Raw genomic sequence first — 24,134 nt, 5'->3', positions numbered from 1 at the left:
GGTTATGGCTACTGTTTTTTGGGATGCAAGAGGTATTATATACATTGATTACCTTGCAAAGGGTAATACTATCACTGGTCAATACTACGCAGACTTATTGCAACGTTTGAGCCACGAGGTGAAAATTAAACGACCTCATCTGGCGAAGAAAAAAATCTTGTTTCATCACGATAACGCACCAGCGCACACGTCAATCGTTGCGACGGCTAAAATCAACGATCTAAAGTTTGAATTGATGCCGCACCCTCCTTACTCTCCAGACCTAGCCCCGAGTGACTATTTTCTGTTCCCTAATCTCAAAAAATGGCTTGGCGGTAAGAGATTTGCGGACAATGAAGAAGTAATCGAAGCTGTAAATGGTTATTTTGAGGAGCTTGACGAATCAGTCTATAGAGATGGCATTAATAGACTGGAACACCGCTATGAGAAATGTATCAGCCTTGGAGGAAATTATGTTGAGGAATAAAAAAAAAAAAATTTTAAAAACCTTGTTTTTCTTGGTCAGGCCGGAAACTTATCAATCCACCCTCGTATATGTAAGAATTTCGTGATGATTCGGTTAGAGCTTTTTTTTATATCTTACGGTAGTCGAGCTGTAAAATGCATTTACAAACGATGGCAGGTTTCGAACAAAAGGCATCCCCCAACCCATATCACAGATATGCCACTTTGAAATTGCGTTAAAAGTCATCCAGGCAGGTATTCTTCTTCTTCTTCTTCTACTCCATCGGTACCGAAGGATATAATTACACGGCTGCCATTCTGAGAACAGAATTTGTTAATACCGAAAGCGAAAGGTATTTTAAGCCATTTTAAAGAATTAGACTTTATTTCTTGGAAGTGACTCGGTCATTAACGGCCCAACGGACAACACACAAATTGCATTTTACATGTTTTTAATAGAAAAGCGGCACCACTTGTTCTCCGTGCATTATTATCTTAAAGAGCTGTTACCTGTTAGGCACCGCACATAAAATCAAAATGTAATTAATCGTCTGCATTAGAACGGTGCAAAACCCGATTATTAAAATGAGAAAATAATTATCGACTTCATACGCCAGAAATGACTACGATATTCTGTTATTATTTTCACGATAAATCAGTTTCAACAAAGGAAATATAATTAATATATCTAATACATAGTAGAATTATCTACAGACACATAGGTGTACTGTACACATACAATTAATATATACAGTACGACAGATTAGTGTATATTCTATTAAAGAAAAAATACGAGTAATATCTGCACCTATATTTATATATATGTTATGGTTAACATGCCTACTTGGTTAGTTTGTAAATTAGCTGGATGTTGGATGGAATATAAACAGTCTAAATGACAAATCATATGGTTACGGTAGGAGAAGACAACACTTACGTTGTCATGTATTTCATAAAAAGGAAATACCATAACCATATGATCCCAGCCAGCAGTAAACCAGACATTTGCACAGTTTGTAAGTTTTCAAGCTGACTGAGTCCAGTTTACTTATATGTATTGTATATACATACGTGACAAGCACGTAAAGCAAATTATTAAAAAAAATAAGTTCTTGATCAATAATTTATTGAAACTACCAGATGTACATCGTAATTTCGAACTTATTACATTTTATCAGGACACCGTAGGCAGATCCGATAAATTACAAACCAAACCGAAGATGCTCTGTATGAGCAAATCAATATAATATCAAGGTATAGGCCTTACGTTGACCTACTTGACCACTTACGGCTCACTACACGTAAAAATTGCAGGTAATGGTCATACATATTGTAGAGGAAATTTAGCTCTTTAATTTTGAGGGTTAGCTGTATTACATATAATTTTTCATACTTTAAATTTTATTGAATTAAATAGTTTTGAACCAATGTCATTTTTCCATTATCGGAGCTGCCGTTTACGAAATAAATATGAAGAAACATCAAGTACATTTTTGGGGGTGATTTTTCGGAATTGTAGGGAAACTCAGTTGATGGGAACTTTTTTGATCTGCATTGGTAAATTACTATTATATCGAGCAGTAGGACTCTTAAGCTGATCTATACTTGATGAATCAGTCATTACTGGTAAAATTTGCAGGTAATGGATATGCATTTTGTTTAGGAAATTATGTCTTCAATTTTGAGGGTTAGGAATATTACATATAATTCTTCAAACGTGAATGCTTATTGTGAAAATTTTTGTACCAATGATATTTTCTCATCATCGGAGCCACCATTTACGAGATAAATATGAAGGAACATCATCATCAAGTATATTTTGGAGGGTGATTTTTCGCTATTGAAAGGATATTTAGTTGATGGTAAGGGTGGGAAGCTTTTGGGCCTTTATTGGTAATACTTTAAAGAGGTTATTGCCGGCAATTTGATTTTTAATTTGACTGTACTATTAACTGGTAATCGATTATGATCGGTGTAAGTACCAGTATTCTCAAAATCAGTCATGTAGTCTGTTAATATTAACTGATCTTTTTGTTTATGGAATTAAACAATTATTCCTATTCTCTCTTCTGTTAAATAAACCTCGAAGTCGATAAAAGAACCACTGATAATATGAGCTTTAAAAAAAGCATATGTGCCAACGTAGTGACTGAATATTCAATTTGTAACTCCCATAAAGTAATTATCGTTTTCTCAATAACAAGTTCGGCACAAAATAATAAAAGAAGAGCAACGCTCCCTCTTGGCCAAAAAGCAGTCTCAGATGCTGCAACCAGTTTATTGCAAGCAAACAGACATGTTCTCTGCAGTGGTACCTACTATAATATAATGTTGTCGAAGGTGGTTGTTGTTGGTATGACCTTGAAAGAGTTTCAAGTGCACCGGGACGGGCGCATAAAAATCGCACGAGGGAAAAGAGAAAAAAGCTCAGCCGCATTGTTCGCAGTCTGGTCTATATATAGGTCGACTGGTTATGTAAGTTCGACTTTATGGTCGTTTTACTTTTTCTTGGTTGGCTGCATCTCTTTACAGCTCCAACCAAAATGGCATCTGTTGCGTACAGTTCAGCACGTGCACACTAAAATATAGGTGAGCAGGTCCAAGCAGTTTCGTGACTGCCCTACACTCGCCAATTACTCATAACTGCAGCCCTTTGGCTGCTTTTCAACGAGGCGATCATCGCCTTTTCTAAAGGATCGATAACCATGCATAACATGACATGTCCCCATAAGATCATTTACACATTAGATAAAAGTAGTTTCTCTAGTATTATTTCTTTGTTTTCTATAAGTTTGAATCATCATCATCATTCATCATAAAGTCGTCAGTCCTAAGACTAGCTGGATACGCACTTCGACTTACTATCTCCTTAAAAATTTTGAGTATCCTGCTTGTTATCGTTACAATTGCGTGAAGAAAATATGTTGCAATAAATATCTTTATTAATCAAAATGGTTAAGGTAATGTAAGGATAAAACTTGCAAGTAGTTGTAATAACCACACTCAAAACCCATGATTTGAAGACTTCCACAATCATAGGGACGTCTGATATCCGAAGAGTAGTTAGATAGGCATGTCTACTGCTTATTCCTATTCTGAGTCAATCTCCGTATTTTCCGAAAACTGAAATGCCCTATATCCTTAACTGTTTGGAAACATTAATCTAATCTAAGTCGTCTTAAAGGTTAAAGAAGGATTTTTACTCTTGTTTCTGCTTCCAGTATTTAAGTACGTCTCCTGCTAGCCTATCATGCTTCTGAAGGTGTTCTACCATTCTGCCTCTTCCTAAACCTCTTCCATTCATGGCATTATCCTCCTGCAACATCAAATTTTAACTGCTGGTAATGTTTTCCATCTCGCCCACCGTTCATGTACAGTAACGTTGCTTGTTTTATCTCTACCGCTTTTTCTAAATGACTTATCTGACTACCTGGATATTACAAAACTGCAAGTTCTCCTAGTTTTTCGTCTCGAATCTATCATCATCATAAGGTCGTCAGTCCTAAGATTTGTTGGACACGCACCTCCACTCTTTCCTATCCTGAGTTAATCTTTGCATTTCTAAAAGGTAAAAGACGCGCAGGAAAACCGCAAACTAGATGCGAAGACGAAATAATAAGGACCGCCGATCTCACCTAGAGGCCTTCACCCAATTTGGATTTCTTGCAGAAGAAACGAAAAATGAATAGATTCAAAACTTTGACTTACTAACTAACAATTAATTTATAAGCATACTTATTAACTAACATAGTTTTATAGTTTTGTAATAATGTATAATGTAAGAAATAAAAAAATGTTTATTGTAATAAAGAAAAATCAGTGAATTTATGAAGAAGTAAAGGATCTATTGTAGAATTATTGCTGTAACTTTGCCACAAACCATTAAAAAGTCTCTAAAAATTCAGAGTTTTGGGTTTTTTTATTAAAACATTAAATAATTTTCTATTCAAAATGGTTTTTGGAGAAACGATGAGGCAATCTGATAGAAAAATCTTTTCTTTTGAGGTGTGGAACTTTAAAAAACATTTAATTTATTAGTAATGTGTACTTACCATCCAATAACTATATAAATCATCTGTATTTATAATATTATTTGTTCGAAATATTATTTATTTATTAAGGCAAAGTTAGGAGGGGTAGAGGTAGACCTAGATTAGATTACTGTTCGCACATAGTTAAGGATGTGGGTTGTTCTAATTTTAGGGAAATGCGAAGGTTAGCTCAAGTTAGGAAAGAGTGGAGGTGCGTGTCTAACCAGTCTTAGGATTGACGACCTTATGATGATGAAGGCTGTTGTCGTTTGAAATTGCTCCCTACGTTAAAGGTCCTTCCTTCTCTGATGTTGGATGTAAATTGGAGAAACGTTAGGAAGCAACCCCAACCGATTACAGCCTTTGGAAACCCGAATCACGGCAATGCCACTTCACTAACTGGACACGAAAACCTTTATCAATTTGTCCTGCAATCTCTCATTTAATTGAAATAATATAGATTAGAATTTGCTCTTGTAGTTGTTGTGATTTTCAATGAATTTTAACCTTTGCAACTGTGAAACAGGATCTGAGTGTTTTTATTTTTTTCGTTCTAGGAGTCGTCCCCAACTTTGACGCTTATATCGTCAAAGGTAAGCAGACCATGCGACCACAACGTTGTCCTTACAAGGTGTGTCTCTTTGCATTTTATTTCACGTAGAGAAACGCTTGTTATCACCCATTGTGATAATTTTTTATTATTCGAAGCATTTGTGCAAATTTGATGCATTTAATTAAAGCACGATGTTAAATTTTTAACACAATCAGTAGGGCACAGCGGAATCAGTAGTTGCAAAAATTACCATAAGTATCTATTTTTTCTTATTTATTTATTAATATGCTTTTAGGACCCACAGAGTAAATCTGAGCGGTTTATTCATAATTCATGATTTAGGTTCACACTTAATTAAAATTGGTAACTGATTTAAGAAGAAAAACTTGCGAGTTTCATAGGAAGGTGAAACTATTGATTAAGTGATTGTTAATTTTATAATGAAATGCAATTTTTAAGCGATTCAAAAATTTAAAACAGCAAGCTGCAATGGGAACTTTCCGCGTTTTTTTTTTTTGATTAGCTTAAGGCTTGATGGGTTTGTTGTCTCGCTGTAATAGGCTCTCCAAAACTGCATGATAGTTTGCAGCTGTTATTAATAAAATACCGTTGCAGTAATTACAATTGGTTGAACCGGAATTGAACCGTAAAGTCATTAAAAAATATAACGAGTCGTTAAATTAATAATAAGCCGAACATTAAAGTTTTGCAGGTGCAGTATATATTCAATGTTTTTATTTACCTAATCTATTCCAATTATTTTGGTTTTGACAGATATACATGTTTTTGACGCATCCTTTCGAATTTAAAATCTATTCAATTAATTTTTTAAAAGTTGCGCTGATGTATATACATATATTATGCCACCCAAATACTCAGTGTATAGTCACCCATCAGTGGGTCATCACTTTTGTAGTGTTGTTCAACGTCGTCCCTGACTCCTACCCTCACTTTCCGCCTTCTCACATAACACTTGAGGGTCCTACATCTACCTCATGTCGATTTGCGGTTTCATAAAAATAAACCTGTAAAATTTAAAAATTTTGCAGGATTCAGTTTTATATAGGACGATCATGTTTTAGAATAAGTATGCCTCTAGAAAAACTTTTATTGTACATACTGCTATTATATGTATTGTCAGGGGTATCTACACTAATTAATGACTTTTGAGGTCATAAAATACCTTATTATTGCTTGATCGGTATTTACTTTTACACATCACACCTGATCAGTATATATGAAACTTTAGTTGTTTTCATAATAGACAAGTTATACCTAATACCTAAATTCTTGCTTCGCATTTCGAATTAATGTTTAGACTTTAACAATATGCTTAAACATGTTTGGAAGTTGGAACAAGTGTAATTTATATTGTTTATAGTTTGTAAAGAAACTGATTAATATTTAGTTGTTTTCATTATTAAAGCTTCATGGATATAACGCAGATGTATCTAAACCAAAGAAAATTCTACCTAATCTACCTAAAGGTACGAGATAAATTTCAAAATTAATAACCATTTTCAATTTCCATATTAAACAAATGAGTTGATTTTGACTGAAGAGTGAAAAATATAAATGTCAAACCCGCAAACCCAAAGGATTTTGATGTTTTCCAGTGTATTAAATTTCAATAATCTAAATCAAAGACTACAATTCTCTTTACCTTTCCAACTTAACAAATATAGCAAAAAAAGGAAACAAAGCAATACAGTTTTGGAACATTGCTATACCCGTAGCAATTTACCCAGACTGTCTCTATACCTAACAGGTATCGATGCATGTTTTCATGCCTCTTTAATTTTCTAGCCTAATTGTTGTTTACATCTCAAGGTGACGTTATATGTACATGTACAAAGGTACGTACGTAGATGCATCTTGAGCAGGTAAATTTCGGTACCTGTGCACGATCGACACTATTTGCTGCAACGAATTCCCTACGGTTCTAAAAAGTATTCGACTTCATCCAAGTATTTAGATATTGAAAATACCAATAACAACACAAGACCAAAAATTTGATGTGGTTTGTGATGCTGATTCCCAATTTAGTCTCAGAATTACTCCAGCACCTGTCGATTTCCAAATATTCCAGTCTCAAATTTCAAAATACATTTTGAAAGAGGACAAAACATACAAACAAGAAAATAGTCATCTTCAATTTATCATTTACTGCTGAATTAGAATTTCGTTTTAGAATTTCCTCAGCACACGCAGTTTAACAGTTTATTTCGTGCATCCGCATATCCAAAATTTTGAAAAAATTAAATTTTTTCATTACGAAACTATTACAGTACCTGGACCCAGAAATCATCCACGTCCTGTACTGTATTTTTTGGATTTATGTTTTTAGTGTAGCGCAATCAGTCGTCGGTGCTTCGACTAATATTAACATTATATTGAGCATTAATTGTTAGTATACTAATACTCATGTAACAAAATTGTTTTATTCGACCAATCAGAAGTATGTTTTTACTTCAGTCCCCCACCCCCTTAATATTATTAGTACAGGTAAAATTGGATTTGAATCAAAACTCTTCCGCACAACTGAGGATTGAAATTTACCTCATGCACATAATCTTATTAAACAAATTCTCGCTTTCCAGTAGGCGAATATTATAATCTTGTTAAATAAGGAATGTACTGTGTCTACGGTAATCGTGAGGTTGATACGTCACAGTTTGAATAAAAGGAAGGAAGCTACCATATTTTATTAGTAAGACAGTCAAACAATCATAATTGTTGATATTAGATGTTTCGTTAATTAAATGAAGTTAAAATTAGTCATAAAATTTAATAAATTAATTTTTCAAATTCGTTCATCTTTCAAATATCTTCACATTCGCTTTTTGAATTGATGAAGTCTTCACAGGTTTAGCGAAATATCAAAAACACCGACCTGCAATACCTTTTAACCGTCCCCAGCATTAATGTTTGCTTATCTGTATGCAATTTTGTAAAAATAAAGGAAATTATTTACTGCCATTGATAGAAAACAAATTGATGAGCGCGTGAGCACTGGGAAAACTAAATAACTATATTAATTCAATGTAGTTCAATGAGTTAAATTAGGGCAACTATACGATATAAATCTAAAGCTAAAATTAAAGCAAAAGAGCAGCTACTAGAAGTAACGATAAATAGAAGAGGATATAATTGGTTTATCTTCTGTGCTCTGCCTCTAAAGACTTTTTTAAAACCAAAAATTTAAGGTTTTCGAGTAAACAAACACATAAATAAATTCATTGTCTCAAGATAGTCGGTTTTCTAAATATTATCGTAAATTAATTCTTACTGTGCTAACTGAAAGCAACTAATTTTCATAGTATCTGTAATGCGTTGTAATTAATTGCAGATTAGAAATGTACAAGCTCCAAATAACAGATTAGTATGAGCTACCAAAACCCTATAATAGCAAAAAATATGTTAATGAACAATAATAATTAATTGTACCTATTAAATTCTTACAAAAAGGAACAGAATATAACGTATCATTAGCGACTCGTATAAAATCGAAAAAAGGAACTTGTCGTTTGGGTTTGTTGTCTCGCTGTAATAGGCTCTCCAAAACTGCATGATAGTTTGCAGCTGTTATTAATAAAATACCGTTGCAGTAATTACAATTGGTTGAACCGGAATTGAACCGTAAAGTCATTAAAAAATATAACGAGTCGTTAAATTAATAATAAGCCGAACATTAAAGTTTTGCAGGTGCAGTATATATTCAATGTTTTTATTTACCTAATCTATTCCAATTATTTTGGTTTTGACAGATATACATGTTTTTGACGCATCCTTTCGAATTTAAAATCTATTCAATTAATTTTTTAAAAGTTGCGCTGATGTATATACATATATTATGCCACCCAAATACTCAGTGTATAGTCACCCATCAGTGGGTCATCACTTTTGTAGTGTTGTTCAACGTCGTCCCTGACTCCTACCCTCACTTTCCGCCTTCTCACATAACACTTGAGGGTCCTACATCTACCTCATGTCGATTTGCGGTTTCATAAAAATAAACCTGTAAAATTTAAAAATTTTGCAGGATTCAGTTTTATATAGGACGATCATGTTTTAGAATAAGTATGCCTCTAGAAAAACTTTTATTGTACATACTGCTATTATATGTATTGTCAGGGGTATCTACACTAATTAATGACTTTTGAGGTCATAAAATACCTTATTATTGCTTGATCGGTATTTACTTTTACACATCACACCTGATCAGTATATATGAAACTTTAGTTGTTTTCATAATAGACAAGTTATACCTAATACCTAAATTCTTGCTTCGCATTTCGAATTAATGTTTAGACTTTAACAATATGCTTAAACATGTTTGGAAGTTGGAACAAGTGTAATTTATATTGTTTATAGTTTGTAAAGAAACTGATTAATATTTAGTTGTTTTCATTATTAAAGCTTCATGGATATAACGCAGATGTATCTAAACCAAAGAAAATTCTACCTAATCTACCTAAAGGTACGAGATAAATTTCAAAATTAATAACCATTTTCAATTTCCATATTAAACAAATGAGTTGATTTTGACTGAAGAGTGAAAAATATAAATGTCAAACCCGCAAACCCAAAGGATTTTGATGTTTTCCAGTGTATTAAATTTCAATAATCTAAATCAAAGACTACAATTCTCTTTACCTTTCCAACTTAACAAATATAGCAAAAAAAGGAAACAAAGCAATACAGTTTTGGAACATTGCTATACCCGTAGCAATTTACCCAGACTGTCTCTATACCTAACAGGTATCGATGCATGTTTTCATGCCTCTTTAATTTTCTAGCCTAATTGTTGTTTACATCTCAAGGTGACGTTATATGTACATGTACAAAGGTACGTACGTAGATGCATCTTGAGCAGGTAAATTTCGGTACCTGTGCACGATCGACACTATTTGCTGCAACGAATTCCCTACGGTTCTAAAAAGTATTCGACTTCATCCAAGTATTTAGATATTGAAAATACCAATAACAACACAAGACCAAAAATTTGATGTGGTTTGTGATGCTGATTCCCAATTTAGTCTCAGAATTACTCCAGCACCTGTCGATTTCCAAATATTCCAGTCTCAAATTTCAAAATACATTTTGAAAGAGGACAAAACATACAAACAAGAAAATAGTCATCTTCAATTTATCATTTACTGCTGAATTAGAATTTCGTTTTAGAATTTCCTCAGCACACGCAGTTTAACAGTTTATTTCGTGCATCCGCATATCCAAAATTTTGAAAAAATTAAATTTTTTCATTACGAAACTATTACAGTACCTGGACCCAGAAATCATCCACGTCCTGTACTGTATTTTTTGGATTTATGTTTTTAGTGTAGCGCAATCAGTCGTCGGTGCTTCGACTAATATTAACATTATATTGAGCATTAATTGTTAGTATACTAATACTCATGTAACAAAATTGTTTTATTCGACCAATCAGAAGTATGTTTTTACTTCAGTCCCCCACCCCCTTAATATTATTAGTACAGGTAAAATTGGATTTGAATCAAAACTCTTCCGCACAACTGAGGATTGAAATTTACCTCATGCACATAATCTTATTAAACAAATTCTCGCTTTCCAGTAGGCGAATATTATAATCTTGTTAAATAAGGAATGTACTGTGTCTACGGTAATCGTGAGGTTGATACGTCACAGTTTGAATAAAAGGAAGGAAGCTACCATATTTTATTAGTAAGACAGTCAAACAATCATAATTGTTGATATTAGATGTTTCGTTAATTAAATGAAGTTAAAATTAGTCATAAAATTTAATAAATTAATTTTTCAAATTCGTTCATCTTTCAAATATCTTCACATTCGCTTTTTGAATTGATGAAGTCTTCACAGGTTTAGCGAAATATCAAAAACACCGACCTGCAATACCTTTTAACCGTCCCCAGCATTAATGTTTGCTTATGTGTATGCAATTTTGAAAAATAAAGGAAATTATTTACTGCCATTGATAGAAAACAAATTTATGAGCGCGTGAGCACTGGGAAAACTAAATAACTATATTAATTCAATGTAGTTCAATGAGTTAAATTAGGGCAACTATACGATATAAATCTAAAGCTAAAATTAAAGCAAAAGAGCAGCTACTAGAAGTAACGATAAATAGAAGAGGATATAATTGGTTTATCTTCTGTGCTCTGCCTCTAAAGACTTTTTTAAAACCAAAAATTTAAGGTTTTCGAGTAAACAAACACATAAATAAATTCATTGTCTCAAGATAGTCGGTTTTCTAAATATTATCGTAAATTAATTCTTACTGTGCTAACTGAAAGCAACTAATTTTCATAGTATCTGTAATGCGTTGTAATTAATTGCAGATTAGAAATGTACAAGCTCCAAATAACAGATTAGTATGAGCTACCAAAACCCTATAATAGCAAAAAATATGTTAATGAACAATAATAATTAATTGTACCTATTAAATTCTTACAAAAAGGAACAGAATATAACGTATCATTAGCGACTCGTATAAAATCGAAAAAAGGAACTTGTCGTTTTGTAATGTATCGCGTTTTATTTGTCAATCCTCAAACTTTTGATTACTATGAGATTTTAATAAGAGCAATTTACTTTTAAATCAAATAAAATACATTTCATCATTATAGGAATGAATTACTTTTGACACTTTAAAACAAACATAAACATAAAATTGCTACAATCACAACAGCGGCCACACTCCGATGTGTTTGGATGTGCCGGGGTTGAATTTTCATTCTATGCATTGCTTTGTTTTAAACCCCTCAAAGCAAAACATTAACAGAACATAGGAATTACTTTTCTTTCTTTTTCGGCATTTATTCTTTAAATTAATTTTAGTGAATGAACGAAATATTTTTTAACCACGTCATTCAGATAATTACTCTTTCTTCACTCGCTGAAAATTATTTAAGACTAACCGAATCCACAATCTTTTGAAAAAAGCGCAACATCCTTCAAAAGCTTTATTAGTGCACAAAAAATTCAATAATTATTCTATTATAGTTATTCCTCTAAAACGCAGTTTGTTTTAAATCCTATAAGCTTTATGCAGCGCCACTGTCTTTAATTTAGTTAGGCATGTGTCCAGTTATTGTGCAATTTTTACTCGAGTTGTAACGGATTGGTGACAAAAAACTGTTGTTTAAATCAACGAAAACGCTGATAGTTCAAAACAACTTTCGGTTGTACGCTTCCTTTATTTAGGACCGGATTATTTTCAATATCGCTGTATTAATTTCAGCAAAACTGTCACAATCAGTTCACCAAACAGTATCGATTAAACAAAATAAATAACTAGTTCATGAGGCAAAATATCACACCCAAAGACCCAAATAAATATCGGAAAGAGAACGGAATATCAAATTAAATTATAAATGTATTTGGTATTTTACATTCCTATGTTTTAGTCTATGGGAAATTATTGCATGTTAGAACTGATGACAATAGTCAAATACTTCTTCTGGATAACCGTAAAAGCGTTTCAAACGAATTAATTTATTAATGGTCTAAATTTTGTATAATATGGCTAATGAATGTTCAACGAGATTTGTTAATTTCTACGTTTTTGCCAGTAATTGATTCTTTTTGAAAGTCTATATTGTACCTACAATTACATGTCACGAATAATTTCAGCTCACATTCTGCGGTGTAAGAGGCTTTAAAGTTAAATGAACAATTGTGAGAGCATTGATTCCCAAAGTAGGGGTCGGAAAACAATTGATTATAATCAATCATAATATAGACATACAATATTTTGTTTAAAAATCTGCCGAGTATAAACCAATAACAACACAAGACCAAAAATTTGATGTGGTTTGTGATGCTGATTCCCAATTTAGTCTCAGAATTACTCCAGCACCTGTCGATTTCCAAANTATTGATTCCCAAAGTAGGGGTCGGAAAACAATTGATTATAATCAATCATAATATAGACATACAATATTTTGTTTAAAAATCTGCCGAGTATAAGTTATTAATTTTTATTGAGATACCTACTAAAAATAAATCTGCTAATATTCTCATTTCCCTAAAGCTAGAACAACCTATATCCTTAACTATTTTCTTTAAGGATTATTAAAAAGAAAACGTAAGATTGAGATTACATTAGCAAGACCAACATTTAACATGCAAGACCAAGGTCAAGACCGAAATTATATCAGTATGACCAAGACCAAGACTAGAAGTATTTGAGTAATATCAAGACCAATACCAAATAACCAAGACCAAGACTGGGATAGTCTTTGTCTCTTGGTATTGGGCTTACTTTTGCTCACCACTATTAAATTGGGTGGAGGTGGTGGACAGGTTTTAATACTTCTAACCTAACCTACCGTAGTACCTTTTGCAGGAGCATATATCTATGATCTATGCATTACATTTTGTTACCGGTATACTCCAGACAAAAATTTTCAGTCTCTCACAGTCTTTAAACGTCTCTGAGAGCATCTCTCAGTCTTTCAGTTATTGCCTAGGTGTTTTTATGGTTCTCTCACAGTCTCCGTATGAGAGACTCGAACGATAAAATTGTTAATTCAGAGATTTGAGTCTCTCGTTCAGAGATTCGGGTCTCTCGTTCAGAGATTCGAGTCTCTCTTTCAGAGACTGGATACGAAATGAGGATCTCCCTATGAGCGACTCGAGTCTCTCGACAGTCTCTCTCAGCGACACCAGAGAGACTCGATGAGAGATGGAGACTCGAGTCTTGCTTTCAGAGTCTCTGAGAGACTGAACATTTTTATCTCGGGTAGCCATAAATAGGCCACGAATCCATAATTATCACGGATTGAATGCCTGTATAAAGATGACGAACGTTTTTACTGAACCTGAAAATCACAGAAAATTAATTAATAATATAATATGTTTTTAACATTGAGAACCTCTCTTTTAAACATTAAAAGAGTATGCAAATTTCAATTTTACCTATTTAAATACTTTTGACAAGAGTGCTAAGAAAATAGAGTCAAATAAATGCAGATCAAATCTCATAAACCAGAGCACACTACTTAATGAACTAAGGCCGTGAAAGCCTGCGGACATAAATGTACATATTTTGTTTTGATGTGACAACAACAGTCATTGAACTACGCAGAGTACAACTTTTGGCAGCCGCTGTTTACGTACAATAAAGAGTTCTCAAATGTAATGAATACTTTCGGGCAGTTTTGTTCCTCGCTTTTAAATTCTTAGACACGTTCATTAAGTCGAGTGGAATTGCATACCTGTTTTAATGAGAGCTTGTTTCCGATTATTTTGTTCTTTACTTAATTCATTTACCGGGAGACATGTTCCATCTGTTAATTATAATGCGGTAAGTCTGGAGCAGATTAGTAGAAAATATATTACTGCGCCGGCCGCGGCAATAATATTACTCGTGTATGTGAAAGGATTAAAAACCTATAATTATTTCAGGAAATATGTTGCCTCTCAGTATGCATCGGAGTACCTTTCCATGTAGTTTTTCGGTATTAAACTACATAAATAGTGAACCTACAAAGTCAAGCGACCCAATTACTAATTTCTTCAGTACATTTAATTTGGAATATCTTCGGTTTGAAGTACAGTTATCCGTTTATATATATATATACTTTTTCCTATCCAAATTCCTTAATTATCGTATAAAATCATGAAATTTTGTACATTGTCAAGAGTACAGATAGGGACATAGAATACCTTTTATCCAGAAAAAGTACTGCTCCCAAGAGAAAATTAGTTTTATGTAGTCGTCGCCTTAGACATAAATTTTCAGTCTCTCTCCAGTGTCTCAGAGTCTTTCAGCGTCTCTAAGAGCGTCTCTCACAGTCTCTCAGTTATTACCTAGGTGTTTTTATGGATCTCTCACAGTCTCTGTATGAGAGACTCGAACGATAAAATTGTTAATTCAGATTCAGATTAATTAATTCACTTATTGAGAGATTCGAGTCTCTCGTTCAGAGATTCGAGTCTCCCGTTCAGAGACTGGATACGAAATGAGGATCTCTCTATGAGTGACTGGAGTCTCTCGTTCAGAGACGCTAAACAGTTTTTTTGACAGTCTCTCGACAGTCTGTCTCAGCGGCACCAGAGAGACTCGATGAGAGACGGAGACTCGAGTGACTGAACATTTTTATCTCGGGGATGCTCTTTGACACGTATTTAGGACACCAAGCCGCGAGTAAAACCTACCATCAAATTTCGTACACACATTGTCAGGGGTACATAAAAGGACATAGGGTACCTTTTATTCAGAAAGAGAAATACTGTTCCCGAGGGATAGAAAAAATTAGTTTTATGTGGTCGTCGATGATCTTTGACACGTATTTAGGAACAATGCGAGCGAAGAAGCGGATAAATTTAGTGTTGGATAAATAAAAGCAATACGGGTTCCCTTCACTACAGAAAGATTTACTTGTACAAGGCCTATGTTACGCGTTTATTTTGTAAATCGACATTTTAATGTTTGCCATTTACAGATTTTTGACTTAATTTTGCTTTTAGCAACTTTAACATCTTTCCGTATATTTACCGATAAAATATTTGCCAATCTTGTGGAGACTGCGATTAGCTCATATTTTATCAATTTGTTTGGAATAATTCAAATTTTTTAATTTTTCAAACACATATTTGGGTAACTTTTTGACTTAACTGTTATTTGATGAAAATCTGTAGTAAAGAAATGGAAAAACTACTTTTAAAGGTTTTTTTACTAAACGTTATTTGTTTTGTTGTACAACAAAAACCGTAGCAATTATCTCCCTAAACATTGGTTTCTTCAGGTGAAGTTTCTATTATGTAATAAGTTAAGGTGATATACCTAGATTAATCCTTAAAATAACGTTAACAGAATCGAAGATGGAAGAGATATGTTGACAGAAACATTGAATATTTATTGAAATATTTAACAACTAGATACGATTTTTTTTTTTTTTTTTTTTTTATGTTTTCGTGGAAGAGGGGAAATCTTCAAAAGACACCCAGCCGTCCGTACGACTGGGTAGTGTCAGACCTACCGACTAAAACCCCTCTACCTCAGGCCGTTCTCTAGATACGATATGAAATGACCATTTACTTAGATATTAGTCGTTCACCATCAGTTAACATATTTAACAAGTATTTAATTTCTCTGTCAGTCAACTTATTTTTCTATATCCACCCTTGGTTTTCTTATTTAAAGATTAATCTATACCATTCACTTTTTAACTTGTTCAGCTTAAATAGTAGGCCCTGCATCTAACGAAGCCAAAGTTTGGCAAAATAATTGTTACGGTTTTTATTTTATAGCATAGCATATAAAGCATAGTGGAAATGTTGAAGTTATTTTTCTAATATTTAGATATTTAGTTAGAAAAAAGCATAGGCGCAACGAATTCGGATAGAATTTTTTTCATGTGCAATATTTTTGCATTTGTTTTTCCAAGCAAACAGAAAAAAATCCAAAATTGATTAAAACCAGTATGTAGTCGTCATTTAAATTTCAATTAAATAAAAATAGTTCACAACGACATATCCAATTGTTAATCAAGTTTGTTTTGTAACCCTGATGGTGAAAATATTTTATTGCCAAAATTCGCATATGCATATATCTTTGTGGTTCGTACGATGTATATGTGCAGCAAGTAAATGCTCTGTATGTAAAATGTTATGTAGACGGGACACCGTCATGTAAAAAGATAAGAAAATAAATGAATTGCAATATAAGTAACTAATTTATTCGGAGTTCATTTACTCCTTAAACTCGAAGGTCACCTCCAGAGATGCATTGCTTTTCGGGTTCTGCAAATAAGAAAGTCTACAAAGAAACATTTAAAATGCTTACTTGCTTCAAATGAATTACGAACGCTCTCAACTAAAGAATGCACAACACCAGTTTCGATCTTGTGTTTTATTTTTTATTCTTTTCGGTAGGTAATTTAATTATTAAAATAATCTTTATACTTTTTAAATTTGAATCAACAGGGACGTTGTTGGGAAACTTATAAGGGCGATACAATATTTATTGCTTCAAAAATAGAGTTATTTTAAAATATAGGTCATGTTGTGCATGTTGTTATAAAGATAGTAGTTCGTCCTTCGTTTATAAAAATGTATAAATGTTCGTTACTCATATGCCATGTCGTTTTATTATAGTTAATAAACATATAAAAATACATTTGTGTGTTTTTAAATGTAACGTTTGTGTGTAATTTATATATTTATAATTTTTGCGTAATACAAACATTCACCTTCTTCTGATACTTCTAAATAGAACAAAAAAAATATTCATGTGTATAGTTACGACAAAAAAAACCTTTAATATACAATAATAAAATCCGGTTATAACAACGTCATGGAAATCGATAAGAAATAGGCGACATGAAGGGCTGGTTAGAGACATATTAAAAGTAAAAACAGGAGTAAAGAGGGGTAGAGAAAGACATAGACTTGATTTCTGTTAGCAAATGCGAATATTATTGATTAGAGATGGGAAGAAGTTAAGGTCGACTGTGGTCATAAATAATCAACGAATATAAGTACACTACAAAAAGAAACNGGATAGAATTTTTTTCATGTGCAATATTTTTGCATTTGTTTTTCCAAGCAAACAGAAAAAAATCCAAAATTGATTAAAACCAGTATGTAGTCGTCATTTAAATTTCAATTAAATAAAAATAGTTCACAACGACATATCCAATTGTTAATCAAGTTTGTTTTGTAACCCTGATGGTGAAAATATTTTATTGCCAAAATTCGCATATGCATATATCTTTGTGGTTCGTACGATGTATATGTGCAGCAAGTAAATGCTCTGTATGTAAAATGTTATGTAGACGGGACACCGTCATGTAAAAAGATAAGAAAATAAATGAATTGCAATATAAGTAACTAATTTATTCGGAGTTCATTTACTCCTTAAACTCGAAGGTCACCTCCAGAGATGCATTGCTTTTCGGGTTCTGCAAATAAGAAAGTCTACAAAGAAACATTTAAAATGCTTACTTGCTTCAAATGAATTACGAACGCTCTCAACTAAAGAATGCACAACACCAGTTTCGATCTTGTGTTTTATTTTTTATTCTTTTCGGTATGTAATTTAATTATTAAAATAATCTTTATACTTTTTAAATTTGAATCAACAGGGACGTTGTTGGGAAACTTATAAGGGCGATACAATATTTATTGCTTCAAAAATAGAGTTATTTTAAAATATAGGTCATGTTGTGCATGTTGTTATAAAGATAGTAGTTCGTCCTTCGTTTATAAAAATGTATAAATGTTCGTTACTCATATGCCATGTCGTTTTATTATAGTTAATAAACATATAAAAATACATTTGTGTGTTTTTAAATGTAACGTTTGTGTGTAATTTATATATTTATAATTTTTGCGTAATACAAACATTCACCTTCTTCTGATACTTCTAAATAGAACAAAAAAAATATTCATGTGTATAGTTACGACAAAAAAAACCTTTAATATACAATAATAAAATCCGGTTATAACAACGTCATGGAAATCGATAAGAAATAGGCGACATGAAGGGCTGGTTAGAGACATATTAAAAGTAAAAACAGGAGTAAAGAGGGGTAGAGAAAGACATAGACTTGATTTCTGTTAGCAAATGCGAATATTATTGATTAGAGATGGGAAGAAGTTAAGGTCGACTGTGGTCATAAATAATCAACGAATATAAGTACACTACAAAAAGAAACTTACGGGAAGTTTTCGGAAATATTTAGGGCCATTCCATTACACTATGAGTGACCAGCCTTAACGTGATATGAACCAAATAAGGGGAGAAAACAGTTTTTATTTTAAAAAACAACCAACGGTTAATGCATTATCACCGACTTTTAAAAATACCTTGAGTCTCTAATCTGAGGTGGAACATTGGTTGTTTTCAAAAATAAAGGCTTTTCATCCCTTATTTGACACGTATTATTTTGTTAATACCAGTCAGGGGAAGAATTATGGAATGTTAAGGGGATGTGGTGGATAAAGGACAGCTAGTGTAAATCGAGAAGTAAACAGTAATATAAACAACACATTGTTAAATATAAATACGTGTGTGTAGTACAATTTCGTGTTCATTAAAATACTTGTGATACTCCGATCATGAGCTATCTTTGCATTTCCTTAAAACTAGAACAACTTACATCATTAACTATTTGCAAACAGTAATTTAATCTAGTTCTACCCCTACTGACTAGACCTTCATCCCTGAGAAGGTGTCCTATCAACCTATCTCGTCTGTTTCTTATTGACTTCCATGGAGTCCCCTGTTTTCCTATTCTTTCTAATATCTTTTCATTTCTAACCTTCTCTATCCACGGTATCCTCATCATTCACCTGTAACACCACATTTCGGATGCTTCTAACCTTTTCTTTTCCGCAGCGTCCACCGTACATGTTTCGCATCCGTACAACGCCGCACTCCAAACATACACCTTTAACAATTTTTTTCGAATTTCTAAAAAAAAAACAAAAACAATATCAAAAATAAGCTGACAGATAAGGGACGTCTTTCTTCTTTTGCCTATAGAATGCATAATTTAAAAAGTCAAATGCAAAGGAAACGGTAATAAATATCCGCCGAGACAATAAAAAAGGATCTTTATCAGCGTTCTGATTCCATTGTTCGTGATGTACAACGAGATGCTGAGACTGCATCTCAGTCATAGTACAAGTATGGATGTATGTATATAGGTAAATACAAACGTGCGTTTATCTGTGTGGATGTGTAGGGGGAATGCAAGTCGTCGCAGTGAGTGCGATGTTTACAGCGAAGAAACGGCGATATAGGATCACAGCCAAGGTGATCCGGTGTGCGGTTACTGCCCAATTTACGATCCTCTGATTACATTTACACGGCAGAGTACCCACTCTGCCGAAGAATCATGGGCGGCGACTGCGAAGATGCAGTTGTTTGCTCCCGCATCGTTTCGTTTGTCCATCCATCCGGCCGAATTGTTTTATAGGAACTCGGCCGTAATGGTAACGTATGTATGTATTGTAACTGCTTTTATTTTCGGCGAAACGGATTCCTGGAATCCGAACTGAAGCTTTTCGATGCCTCTACGGCTACGGCTACGGCGACGGACAGCGACGGCTTTTTAACCTTTGCGTCGTTTATGAGTATCTATACGATAGTATATCTAGTGGGTAGGTTTCGGTATAATACACCTACTAATTAACTTTATTATTGATCTGACTGTCGAGTGGCCACTTCACTTCGCCAACACACAAGACTTGTACCAAACAGCAAACGAATAAACACTGGAATCTTTTAAATTACGCTTTACTACAATTATAATCCAGACTTAAATATATATATTTAAAAATGTTGAGTATCCTGTTTGTTATTGTTGCAGTCGCGTGAGGAAAATATGTTGCGACAAATATCTTTATTAATCAAAATGGTTAAGGTATGTAAGGATAAAACTTGCAAGTAGTTGTAATAACCACACTTTAAACCCATGATTTGAAGATTTACACCATCATAGGGCCGTCTGTTATCCGTTTGTTATCCGAGAGGTTAGTTAGGCATATCCACTGCTTATTCCTATTCTGAGTCAATCTTCGTATTTTCGGAAAACTGAAATGCCCTATAACCTTAATTATTTGGAAACATTAATCTAAACTAGGTCGTCCTAAAGGTTAAAGAAAGATTTTTACTCTTGTTTCTGCTTCCAGTATTTAAGTACGTCTCTAACTAGCCTTTCATGCTTCTGAAGGTATTCCGCCATTCTGCCTCTTCCTAAACCTCTTCTATTCATATATTCGAAGAGTGGTTATGTAGGTATCTCAATGTAATTCCTATTCTGAGCCAATCTTCCTATTTTCCGAATACTGGAATGCCCTATATCCTTAACTATTCGGAAACATTACTCTAATCTAAGTCGTCCTAAAGGTTAAAGAAGGATTTATACTCGTGTTTGTTCTTCTTGTATTTAGGTACGTCTTCAACTAGCCTTTCATGCTTCTGAAGGTGTTCTACCATCCTGCCTCTTCCTAAACCTCTCTATTCATTGTGTTATCCTCCTCTAATATCAAATTTCAAACGCCTCACCCACCGTCCATGTACAGTCCTTTCTGCACTATACTCTTTTGACATCCTTATTCGAATTTCCAAACAAACCGTTCGCTAGTTGATATAGAGGTGACTTATGTTTGTTGAAAACAACTCGATTCTGCACTGTTGCTTGTTTTATTTTTACCGTTTACTGCAATTTCTCCTAGTTTTTCTTCTCGAATCTATGATTAGTGTTAGGGAAGATTCTGAGGTTTCCTTGGACCGTTTAGAAAAATATTATTTTTTCTTTTCATTTCTATCTTTCCCTAATAATTATTCCCTATTTCCACTATTTCTAAAGTTGTCTGAAAAGGGCCTTCCGCCGTAACTTTCCGCTTTGCACTAGAGTGTAGTTCGGGAGGACTGTCCTCACATTGGCAATAGCAACTATTCAGAATGTAAAGCCCAAAACTCTGAATTGCAAACTTTCATTAAAGCCTTATCTAATCAATATGTGGAGGTACATGCAAAAGTAATTGTTTAAGAGATATATACACCCGTTCTTTGACAAAAATACCAATCAGAAAACACTTTCTTGTCGTAAGAAGCGACATAAAAGTTTTTATTTTTATTGCAGCACATAAACGTAAAAATCTCATGACGGCTGTCCACTGTCATAAACCTATAAGCTGTGCTAATGTAAATTTTATTCTATAGAATGTAAATGTTATCATGTAGAAGTATACCTAGAGGTGCCTAATTAGTTACGGCGTGTACCTGTGTACCTGTGTACCTAGGTTTGAATGTATATAACACATGAATGTTTTACTTGTAGAGAATGCCTGGAAAGAAATAAAAGCAGTAATTTAAGTGATGGAAAAATAAGAAACGAAAATTATGCTTTCATTGTTGAATGATGAACGAATTCAGCACCCCACTGTTTGAATACCAACCTACCTATAATTATTTGACACCGCTACAGAAAAATGATGGTTAATAAACGTGCTAGATACTACAGGGTGGACTCAAGTCGTCTATCTTAAAACTACCTATCATACAAAAGAAAAAATATAAATTAATTAATGATCATTATATAAATTGGCTTAGGTACCGAATTCATTTTACTAAAGACAAAAAAAGAACTTACTTCGAAGTTGCTTTAGTATCTATTCACCCTGACTTGTCTACCGTATTATAAATCTATACGAAATTCCCAATCTATCCCAGTACGGTCCTGATAAAATTATTTTATTGTAATCCTTTCAGGGAGCCTCTTATTTGTCTTGATGCGTCCTTGACAATATGTATTACTGAATTTTAATTTCTCGACGAAATGGACTTTAACTATTATAATAAGATCTTACATTCTTATATAGTTTGAGTGTGTGTGTTCAAAATTTTATATTCTAAAAATTAATCATCATCATCATAAGGTCGTCTGTCCTAAGACTAGTTGGACACGTACCTCCACTCTTTCCTATCATGAGCTAAACTTCACATTTCCCTAAAACTATAACAACCTACATCCTTAACTATTTGCGAACAGTAATCTAATCTAGGTCTACCTCTACCCCTCCTCCTGTTTCTGCCTCTGATATATCTCTGACTAGACCTTCAAGCCGGAGAAGGTGTCTTACCAACCTATCTCGCCTATTTTTACTTTATTTCCGTAGAGTCCTCTGTTCTCCTATTCTTTCTAATACACCTTCATTTCTATCCTTCTCTATCCACGGTATCCTCATCATTCGCCTGTAACACCACATGTCGAAGGCTTCTAACCTTTTCTTTCCCGATGCGTTCCAAACAACCTTTAACAACCATTTTCGAATTTCTAGATTAACCGTTCGCGAGCATAGAAGTGACTTCTTTTTATTAAAGGTGAACCCTGCTCTATCCTCTGCTTTATAACCCTACTACTCCTTCCATCCTGAATTATCTGACTTCCTAGATATCTAAAATCAGCCACTTCTTCTAATTTTTCTTCTTCTATCTTTATTTTCGCTCTTTCCCAACTTTTTCTTCCCTTATATACCACTATTTTAGTTTTACTTTTATTTATTTTCATACAGTACTGATCTGTTAGTACCGCTTTCATTTTATTTAAAGCTATCTCTAAGTCCTCATTGCTAGATGTTAACACTGCTATAAAAAAAATAATAAATAAAAAATATTTAATTACTAATAATTAGTTGTCATTACTTAAATCTTATTTTAATCTTGGCCAATCGGGTCAAGACCATACAGGATATTCGGATATGTTCGGTGTAGATGAACCTAGTCAGGACAATACAACATATCCTCATTTGTTTCATGTAGGTTAACCTAGTACTGTATAGGGTACCCCGATATGGATCTCATAAGGTACTCCTCTCCGGGTACCCCTCTCCGGATCTGCCTTTTTAAGGCGTTACATTTTTTATCCGATCCTGTTCAGATTTATGTATTGGTACCCTAATAGGGTAGCAGGGATGTCGGATCCGATCCGGATTCCTACCCTTTTTATTTTCTACTCGGGTAACCAAGCAACAAACGAAGGATTCTTGACAATTTCTACTCGGGTAATCGAGGATTCTTGATAGACATGTAAATAGCAAATAAGTAAAATTTTTCTGGAGATTACGTAGTTGTATTTATTCACCTGTCAAAATATGCGGTGACGTTCTGATGTAATTCTATCAGTTCAAAATAGCGATCAATATCCGACAGTTTCGATAGAACACTGATTATCATGAACTTTTTCTCATGTAAATATACAATTGCGAGTGAATTTATTTCGTAAAACTTGTCCACTGAGGGGTAGTTTTCAAATTGAATTTTTGGTATTATTATATTATCAAGGTTTGATAGGATCATTGAAATGGGTCCTCCCTGTATGTGGTTACAAAATTACATAACACCATGGATACTTCGATCAATTAAACCGTCTATCAAATAAGAAAAGCCCCGGCCGCGTATTTTGTTCCAACCATAATTAAAAGTAACATGCATTAGAATGAAATACTCGAACAAAACGAAATCAAACCTTGAAGTAAAAGAAGTACCAACAATTATAATTGTATCCATATTCTACATACGTACGTACATAGATAAGTATTATGCGTTCGTGTATTTCACAGGCGCCTCAAAACCATTAGTCATT

At 33.5% G+C, this 24,134-nt stretch overlaps 1 protein-coding gene across 1 annotated transcript in view; it reads left to right on the top strand.

Annotated features, from left to right (window-relative positions):
* LOC108737965 (voltage-dependent L-type calcium channel subunit beta-2) overlaps positions 1–24,134 on the top strand; it is a 149,212-nt gene that overhangs the window by 70,247 nt on the left and 54,831 nt on the right. Inside the window, exon 3 of the mRNA XM_025981828.1 lies at positions 5,033–5,068. Coding sequence (XP_025837613.1) covers positions 5,033–5,068 — 36 coding nt within the window. The remainder of the gene's footprint in view (positions 1–5,032; positions 5,069–24,134) is intronic.

The sequence above is a fragment of the Agrilus planipennis genome, unplaced genomic scaffold, assembly GCF_000699045.2.
Source record: "Agrilus planipennis isolate EAB-ADULT unplaced genomic scaffold, Apla_2.0 scaffold161, whole genome shotgun sequence".
Classification (NCBI taxonomy): domain Eukaryota; kingdom Metazoa; phylum Arthropoda; class Insecta; order Coleoptera; family Buprestidae; genus Agrilus; species Agrilus planipennis.
Note: the sequence above shows the minus strand (reverse complement) of the source record. Positions and strands in the feature narration are given on the sequence as shown.